This window comes from Thunnus thynnus, chromosome 5 (assembly GCF_963924715.1).
Source record: "Thunnus thynnus chromosome 5, fThuThy2.1, whole genome shotgun sequence".
Lineage (NCBI taxonomy): Eukaryota > Metazoa > Chordata > Actinopteri > Scombriformes > Scombridae > Thunnus > Thunnus thynnus.
Genome location: NC_089521.1, coordinates 15,701,063 through 15,710,814, shown reverse-complemented (window position 1 = coordinate 15,710,814; position 9,752 = coordinate 15,701,063). Strand labels below are relative to the sequence as shown.

The 9,752-nt window shown below is 39.5% G+C and overlaps 2 protein-coding genes across 4 annotated transcripts in view; one reads left to right on the top strand and one right to left on the bottom strand.

Moving 5' to 3' along the window:
- The first annotated feature begins 252 nt into the window (after positions 1 to 252).
- arsa (arylsulfatase A) lies at positions 253 to 4,935 on the top strand. Its single transcript, XM_067589521.1, has 8 exons — positions 253 to 571; positions 2,020 to 2,260; positions 2,428 to 2,646; positions 2,856 to 3,025; positions 3,296 to 3,420; positions 3,784 to 3,911; positions 4,005 to 4,107; positions 4,210 to 4,935. The coding sequence occupies exons 1-8, from the start codon at positions 351 to 353 to the stop codon at positions 4,503 to 4,505; spliced, it is 1,503 nt and encodes a 500-aa protein (XP_067445622.1). The 5' UTR covers positions 253 to 350; the 3' UTR covers positions 4,506 to 4,935.
- The window catches only part of mapk8ip2 (mitogen-activated protein kinase 8 interacting protein 2), a 30,570-nt gene continuing 25,746 nt past the window's right edge, over positions 4,929 to 9,752 (bottom strand). For all 3 annotated transcript variants that reach the window (XM_067589517.1, XM_067589518.1, XM_067589520.1), the window contains 3 exons: positions 9,487 to 9,557; positions 9,296 to 9,394; positions 4,929 to 7,503 (listed from right to left, as the gene is read on the bottom strand). In XM_067589517.1, the coding sequence (XP_067445618.1) occupies positions 7,431 to 7,503; positions 9,296 to 9,394; positions 9,487 to 9,557 (243 nt within the window). In that variant the 3' untranslated portion in view covers positions 4,929 to 7,430. The remainder of the gene's footprint in view (positions 7,504 to 9,295; positions 9,395 to 9,486; positions 9,558 to 9,752) is intronic.

Sequence of the window (9,752 nt, the reverse complement as noted above, 5' to 3'; positions counted from 1 at the left end):
ATATTTATGGAATTATAATACAAATAAATAACAAAGAATTGACAAACAAAAAAAACAAAATGTGCTTCACTGTGTCTTTCAGAAGTTATTTTTTAAAGTTTTTTTTTAAATTTCTGTCAGAGACTGTTTATTCTTTAACGAAGTCTTACACATTCATTTGTTCTTGCTAGTTATGGTTCACTTGTATTTTGTAGTCCAAATGATGAGTGAGACTACATTTCCTAGTCGTCCATGACGTCAGCTATACGCGACGGCTTCCGCGAGCGGACATGTGACTTTTTGTTTTGGTTCCTCTTTTCGGACCTGACAGCTACAGGACTTCTCTTCAGTCTAATGAGAGAAGAAGCAGAATGGCCCTCACCCGCTTCGCCTTATTCAACATTTTGTTGTTTTGCTCCTGCGCTGCTTCACCGCCGAACTTCGTGCTCCTTTTCGCGGATGATTTGGGTTTCGGGGACTTGGGGTGTTACGGACACCCAACTTCACTCACTCCAAACCTGGACCGTCTGGCAGCTGCAGGACTCCGCTTCACAGATTTCTACTGCACCAGCCCCGTCTGCAGCCCGTCCAGGTACTGTACTGTCTGTAATACATACAGACTACTGTGACGAGAAGAATCAGGACCGTCTCTGCTGGACAAACAAATCTTTAGGGCCCCTTGAATCCTTGAATTATATTGGACACGACAGTTAAATATACCAAAGTAGTTAAACATTTTAATCATTTAGATTATCAGAGAAATCAGAAAGAGTCAGTTTGGACTTAGAGGAATATATATGTTTAAAATACACACAAGGGCTAGGACAAATGTAAAGAATAGATTTAACTGTTAAAGGGGTTAATTTATGGAATAACTGTGACAGGGAATTAAAAATGTGTAGTGCACTTCGTGAACTTAAAAAATATATAAAATGACATCGTAAACCAATATAAAACTGAGGTATAATGTATAATGGTGAATGAAATGTTTGATTTTGTATTTTGGTACTATTGTTTTGTATTGTTTGCTTTTCATATGAGGTCAAAAAAGTGAGCTTCAGCCTGCACCTTTTCGGTCAATAATATTTCTATCTTTGTATGATTTATCTATATATATGTGCATTCTTTTCTAACACTGTTAAAATAAGGACCAAATGAATTAAATTTTAAAAAAAAATTGGGCAAAAATTGCAGACTGAGAAACATACTGTGAATAACTTGCCTTTGATCTTTAAATGGTTAATTAATTAGTTTTGCATCCCTTTCCCACACATTTTACTCCTATTATGCATCTTTACAGGGGGTCTAATGATTTGGATCCTGCTCTCTAGTACATATTAATCCTTCAATAACTGTTTGAAGGGTGAAAATGTATCAGCAAAACTGTGAGCTGTAATTAGAATATTATATAAGAGAAGACAGAGATAAAGTGGTTAATATAAACTCACTACTGATTAGCAGACTATAAATCCATTCTGGTTCATTTGGTATGTGTGTGTCTGCCAGGGAAGATACAGAGGACATTTTTAGAGATGTAACTGAATTGTACGGTGTCACTATTTAATTATAGTGTTTATTACACAAAAACTATTCTGTGACCAAAACCTAAAATATATCACATTATCAACCTCATTACTGAATTGTCATAACATATTTTGAACACAGTGGACGATGAGTTGATGGATTTACCATGTGGATGGAATCAGGAGTCTTATATTGAACATTATATGATACAACACGTAGTGACACCTGCACAGTTTTTTAGACGTAACTGTTCTGCACTGCTTTCATTGTTCAATACTTTATCCACATTGTTTTGATCAATGAAAGCAACAGTTTCCTGTAGGCACAATGTTTTGTAAAGGAGTTATTTGTGAATTAATACATGTTTTTAATTTTTAGCCACATCCTTTTAACTGTTCAGTTTCTATCTAGCATGACATGGAAGCCTAACCTTTTAGTCTATGCACATTTATACACTCTCCAGTCATTGTTACCTACCTTAACTAACAGCCGTGTTTCATTATGATGGTTTTCCAGGGCGTCGTTGCTGACAGGACGCTATCAGACCCGCTCAGGTATCTACCCAGGAGTAATATATCCAGGCTCAATAGGTGGTCTTCCCCTGAATGAGACCACCATTGCCGAAGTGCTGAAACCTCTGGGCTATGCTACTGCTGCTGTAGGGAAGTGGCATCTGGGAGTTGGATCTAATGGGATGTTCCTTCCAACTAATCAGGGGTTTGACCAGTACCTGGGGATCCCCTACTCCCATGACATGGTCAGTGTGACTGAGTTTGTTTCAATATGAGTTTTACAAATTAAATTTTGAAATGTTTTTATTTTTATTTAACCATTATTTAACCAAGAGATTTCCATTGAGATTAAGAATGTCTTTTTCAAGGAAGACTTGACATTCTAACATCTGTCTCCCTGTTCCTTTCCCAGGGCCCGTGTCGTAACCTGACTTGTTTCCCTCCAGATGTTAAGTGTTTTGGACTATGTGATGTTGGCACGGTAACGGTCCCTCTAATGCACAACGAGGTCATAAAACAGCAACCAGTCAACTTCCTAGATCTGGAGAGGGTTTACAGTGACTTTGCAACCAATTTCATTACCACAGCAGCCAAGAAGAAACAACCGTTCTTCCTCTACTATCCCTCCCATGTAAGCAACAAAAGCACACTTGGTGCAGAATCAAAGCGTACTGCTGGCCAGTTAAACCTTTGAAAAGACTAAAAATGTGTTTTTAAAATGTGGAGTACACGTCTAAGTGAATTTTTCAAAGCAGGAAAGTCCGAGTTTTTGACACACTGTGGATAGACCATGATAACGTAGTAGAACATGGTAACACCTTCTCCTCTCTCCTCCTCCAGCACACCCACTACCCCCAGTATGCTGGTCCAGGAGCAGCCGGGCGGACTTTGAGGGGCCCATTTGGAGATGCTCTGTTTGAGTTTGACAACACCATAGGAAACCTCCTGGCAACCTTGGAGAAGACTGGAGTGATCAACAACACACTGGTCTTCTTCACGTCTGACAACGGGTTGGTTTGTAGTCACTTTCATTATTCCATTTAATCATTTTATAAAGACAGAGTTCATGAGGAAAAATGTGATTTTATTTTTACGTGATTTTTCAAATTGACCTTTTTATGCTGACATATTAAACTCCCTCCACGATGTGGTACAGTTCTGTTCAAAGGTCAAGTTGCATCATATCTTTGCCCTCCTTTATATTAGATTTATTGCCCTCTTATGAAATTGCATTTATTGTGTTTTATGAAATGTTGTGTTATTCTTGTCTGCGTGTGTAGGCCAGAACTGATGCGCATGTCCCGTGGAGGAAACTCTGGTCCTCTGAAGTGTGGGAAAGGTACCACATATGACGGGGGCATGAGAGAGCCAGCCATCGCCTTCTGGCCAGGGACCATCCAGCCAGGTCAGGACACTTTAGTCTTCTGCAAAAATTTTAGACTAGGTGATTATTCTAAAGACAAAAACACCGGTGTGTCCATCAAATGTTAAAATCTAGAGCTAAAATTAGTTTTACCTTTCAAAGAACATACTGGTGGTTTTGCATGTTTTAGTCACATACACTAAACTTTACTGCTGACCACTTTCAAAAGCTTACCATACACTTTCACACTGATTTCATACATTCCAGGCATCCACTGGTATCCTTTCATTTCAGTATGAAAATAAGTACCGTATTAAAATAAATGGAAACCAGTTCACGCATGACCGTTCAGTGATTGCTAGTGCTTGCTTTTCTCCTTCATGAACTGCATCTTCATGTCTTTAGGTGTGACTCATGAGATGGCCAGCACTCTGGATATCCTGCCCACAATGGCAAGCCTGGCAGGAGCTAAACTACCTCAAGTGATACTGGATGGGGTCGATATGACAGAAATTCTTGTCAACCAAGGAAAGGTAGAGGAAGTATTCCTCACACTCGATGGTAATTTTAATATTGTGGAAATCAAGCTGATGCGTTAATTTTCATGTTTTATTCTTGTTTTGCAGAGTAAAAGGGAGACGATGATGTTCTACCCCACAGATCCCAGTGAAATGTATGGCCTGTTTGCTCTCAGGCTAGGGAAGTACAAGGCTCACTTCTACACACGAGGTAGACTTCATATACAGAAGTTATTGAAATGTCAATATCAAACATAATCACACAGTCAGAACTGAGGTGGTTGTTCATGGTTTTTTTTTTTTTTTGCATCAGGTGCTACCCACAGCGGCACTACTCCTGACAAAGACTGCCCAGTATTTGCAGTCCTCAAGCCCCATGACCCCCCTCTTATTTTTGACTTGGAGGCTGACCCCTCTGAGAACTACCCTCTCTTCCTGGGGGGAAGACCAGACCTCCAGGCCCTGCTGGAGAGGATTAAGAAAGTCAAGGAGCAGTTTGAAGCCTCTATGGTGTTTGGAGAGAGTCAGATATCAAAAGGAACAGACCCAGAGCTGGAGCCTTGCTGCAATCCTCAGTGTAGCCCCAAACCCACCTGCTGCCGGTGTTGATGGGACAATGGGGGTGCTGCACTGATTTTTCCCAAGATTGCTCAGTGAGAGCACAAAATGTTGAGCTTGTAGTTATCTGATGATGCATTGCTACTTGTGGAAAGTTTCTTTAACCAATGTTCATACTTAAAAGTACTGTAATATTGCAAATAATCTGTTTCCTCAATGAGGAACATGAACATGAACATGATTTTATGAAGTGTTAATAATTACTTTATTTGCAATTAATGTGTAACAATGTTCTGTATATATTCTTACGTGCTCTTCCTGAATTCATGTTTTATTATGTAATTTCCACTTCAAAAATTCTTTATAATCATAAGAATTTGAATCATTGTATGGAATTTTATGTGAAAATGTTTTGCACACCATTTTAATCACACAATTGAGAGCCGATCTGAACAATAAAGACAACAATAAAGGTTTTGGACATCAAGCATATATTTTATTCATAAGACCAAACTCATGACAAGGCAGAGTGATTTTTTTGTCATTTTTTTCTTTGTTTTTCCCTTGAATTTTACAAGTCCTTGTTTTTAAAGATACAAGATAGGATATGTTTGTTCTGTCACATACTGTTTTGCTCTAGGTATACAGTGAAGAATCTTGTTAATGTAATAAAGTCAAAAGTTTGGTTTAATTGTTAATGTATGTCTCAGCGGCTATATGGGACTAGATCATCCTCAGAGGTTGTTTTTGTGTAGCTGTGTGGAAAGAAGGATTTGAACTAGGCTGTAACAAGATAGAAAAACATAATCAGAAGCAAATAGATACAGATCAGAGATGGGTCACACTGTTGGAGCTCAAAGGCGATTACTATAATTGGCAAGACGCAATAATAGTTTTCCAATGGCAGCTGACTCAGTCACTATTCAGCTCTAACAGCAGATTGGTCAGTGGTCTGGTGGGTGTGTCTCACACTAATGATGTTACATCTCACAAATGTGCCCTAAATGTGCTGCTGAAGCCTGTCTGTAGAGTTATGGAGCTGGCAGGAACTCAAATTTCACCTGTGTGACAGATACTGAGATAACACCTTGTGTAGAAACAGAAGACACTGAAATAAAATTATTGCAGATCACAGACGCTAACGTGTTTTTTTTTTAAATGTGTTCTTTCAGAGGGGTTTTGTCTGGTTGTGATCTTTTTTTTAAATTTCTTTTTAATTAATGTACATATTCATTTCAATAACATACTCAACATAAAAGACACAGCACTATCTTAGATTCGCTATTGTATATACATGATCTAACTGACAGCGATACATATGTAGATAATCCCCCTCCTGACGTATCAGCTTTCAGTGAACACTGAAATCCTGCAGATCTGAGGTGTTTGTTCTGGTCAACTGTGACTGAAAGCAACAGAACAAGATGGCAAACAGTGTCTGAGGGAACAATAGGAGTGGTAAATTTCAAATAACAGTTAACTGTAGTGGCTGCATTTTTCAAATGTAACCCCTCTCCTATATAAGGTGTTTTTACTGAAAGCTATGGTAAGCTACAACAACCCCAGACTACTGTGGGTTATTGTGTAACATGTAAATGATGCTCAACCTTTCACCTGACTAAAAGCAATAAATAAATATGAGAACATGAGGCCGTCCCTTCTGCCCATCATACTTAAAAAACATGATCAAAGTCTAACCATTTACATAACTATAAAACCTCCCTTTTAATGCTTTATTAAAGGTTTGATTCCATTGTGATACCAGGACCAAGTATTAGTAGGACACTCTCACTGGACAGTAGAAACACTGCCATACAGCATTACTGGCACGTGGCTACTGCTGTTTGTTAATCCAGTCATTCCTTTTCCCTCGTTGAAACTGCCCAGTCAAAAAATAAAAAAACAGAGACTAGGACGTCACTAAAACCAGAGTGAAACAATCAGAGGGGTGAGAATATGGCTTTTCAGAGGGCCTTTGCTTTCTTTGACCTGAAAGTCACACCAATCATAGCAAAGCATACAGCGAACAGTTGAATCATTTCCTATGTAAGATCCCCATGGTGAAGGTCAGTAAGCAGTGCAACTTTGAGGACTGGACAAAGGTAAAATGGTTCTGTCATATAATCCAAATGTACTGACAGTTGCTGCACACAATCCAAGCTGAATAAAATATCTGTGGGGCTCATGACATTCAAAGTTCATTCCAAGTCAGTACAGCTTTTCTAAAATCTCTGATACCTGCACTTACTCCTGTCAGAGTTTTAATACCCACAACAAAGCTGAGAACAAAATTCCCTCCATCAGTCTCAACTTTGAGTGTTTCTTAATTAGTCTGGATGAGGCGCCTGTATGTCTACTCTCTATACATATATTTACAACACACAATACGTCTTGTACGCGACACAGGGGTAAGCTCGGACCAAGGACAGTTCACTGTACTCTCTCTACTTTGCTCCAATGTCACTATCAGTAGAAATCAAATTAGCAGTTTGTCAATATTGAACAAATACATATTTACAGTTAATTAAACCTCTTAATTCTACACCATTTCCTTACTGATTGTTGAGCTGCTTGCCATTCACTTGGATATGTGTATTTCTTGGTGTGTCTGTGTGCAGTAATCCTACTAGCCATGCATTGAAAAGTGAAACAGCAGTAGTAGGTATATTGTTTTCATTTCAAAAGAGGAACCTTTAAATAAACAGGTGCTCAGCGTCTTAGTTTTATATCATAGAAAAAGATCAAAGAAACAGGCAATCAATCCATCGAGAAGATGGAAATAAACAAAGAGAGAGAGATGAATGAAATCAGTCAAATGCCTAGCATACTGTAGAAATTAAGATCCCAGTGTCAGAGGGACACAGAAGAGTGTTTTACAATGGAGAGGAGACCTCCACTGACAGCGCCCTCTGGTGGCAAACTTGATGAACATACACGAGCTGTAGAGGAAGAAGGTGGTCGTCATGGCAATGCTTCTTACTCCAGGTAGATGTCCTCAGTGGGGCAGGCGTACTCCAGATGTTCCTGGTAGTACTCCTGGAAGGCTCGTCTACAGAAAAGACAGCCAGACAGAGCGTGACTAAAGATCTTCCTGCCAGCTATTAGAAAACAACTTACTATACCAAACCTTCTGGTGGTGACAGATTTTATAGTTATGCTTTGTTTCTTTAGATGTGTCTGGTTAGTGCAAACACAAAGAGTGTTAATTAATGTAATTCAAATGCATAACCACTCTTGCTGAATCAAAGGAAAGTGAGTCTTTTTCAGAAGTTTTGACTGAACAGGATGAGAAGGTGATAGATGAATTAGTTTTGCCAATCCTATTGTCTGCTGCCTGCCTTTGCTCCATCCAGACACAGTGAATTATCTGTATCTTTAATTATTCACATTCAATATGGCTGATTCAGACATGACTAAGTCTGCAATCATTATTTAACCTTACACTCACACATACATATGAAAGGTTAGTGTGCAAAATAAAACTGGATCACTGCTCACCTCTCTAGCTAGCTTGAATGTTGGAGGAGAGAGAGGCCATGGCCAATTCACATAGAAAGTGTTTTCTCACAGAACAGATACACTTCCATTTTATTTAATGTATCAATCCACACTGAATCCGAGACAGTCTCACAAACACCCCCTGTATTTTTTTATGCTCCGAGTCTATAAATTCACACAAATATCCCACTGTATATGTGTTTTTTACTTATTAACTGTATCAATGAATCAATAAAGACAAACACGGTTGATTTCTTCCTGTGGAGCTGACATGTAAACTCTTTTGGTTCAGTAAATTTCTGCTGTCAGTCAGCCTGGTGAACGCAGTTTGGCCAGCCGCTGTCCTCTCAGTCTCAGACTGCTGCCTCTGTGGACAGAGATGCTGGACGCAGGTCGAGTGAGAAGTGGGGAGGCCGCAGAGAGGTGGGGAGTGTGGATGGACTGTTGTGCTCAGATGCGACAAATTTTTTTCTGCTTGTGATAATGTGTGAGAGAACCAGAAGTGACCCTACAGCTGACGCATGGCTCTGAATTCCACCATATTTCTATTTTGGTTGTTGCCTTGGCAATGCGGAGCTTCTGGATGAGCACAAAGGGAGGGGTGTATTTATTTGGGTGTTTAGTTCAAATATCAACAATCTTTCTCCAGAATGACTGACTCTACCTTGATAGTACTTTGATAGTACTTTGAGCATATTGACATTTAGCAATTTAGAGTGGCTTAATGGCTTAACAAACTCACGCAAAAAATATATGAATATGTCATTACTCTATCTTGCTACAGACAGGTGACAAATTAAAGGAAATATCGATACAAGTCTGAATGCTTGGCCCCTACAGTGAGGGGATCCGGTGGCTCTGTTATGCTATTGGGGGCATTTTGCTGGCATGGTTTGGGTCCACTTGTCCCCTTAGAGGGAAGGGTCACTGCAAATCAATACAAAGTTGTTCTGAGTTATCACTTTATCCTATGATGAAACATTTTCTATCTTGATGACAGTGCCCCCATCCATAGGGCACGAGGGGTCACTGAATGGTTTGAAATGTTGTGAATCATATGCTATGGCCTTCACAGTCACCAGATCTCAACCCAATTGAACACCTATGGAAGACTTTGGACCGACGTGTTAGACAGCACTCTCCACCACCATCATCAAAACACCAAAGAAGAAGAATGGTGTTCATCCATAGAGTAGAGTTCAGAGACTTGCAGATGCCAAGTCTGCCAAGTCAATGCCAAGGCACATTGAAGCTGTTCTGGCAGCACGTGGTGGCCCAACACCTGAGATTTGTCACCCATCTGTATATATTTAATGTGGAGTAGTTGATATATAATGACTCACCCGACACACTCTGCTACAGGTCGCATGGACTCCTGGGATACAAACACGTGGCAAGCAAATCTGTTCAGCATCGGGTGCTTGGTAATGAAGCCAAAATAGCTGCAGAGAGAAGAAAACAATATGATGCAATCAGTCAGATATTAGATTGTACACTTGTAACAAAAGGGCAGAAGATGAGTACGTTTGCTTACCAGTTGTTCCTCGGATGGCATCCGCAGAATGAGATGTTCTTCATCTGGAAGAAGTGACTACATCTGTCAAACTAAAGATAGAGAGAGATGCATAGACAAACAAGAAGAGAGAGATTATCAATTTTATTTATACCCCAAATCACAAGTTTGTCTCAGATGGCTTTACAATCTGTACAATATATAACAACCTCTATCCTTGGACTCTAGTTGTACTGGATTCTGCATTGACTTTCCTGAAATAATTGTGTTTTATGTCAGATTTTATG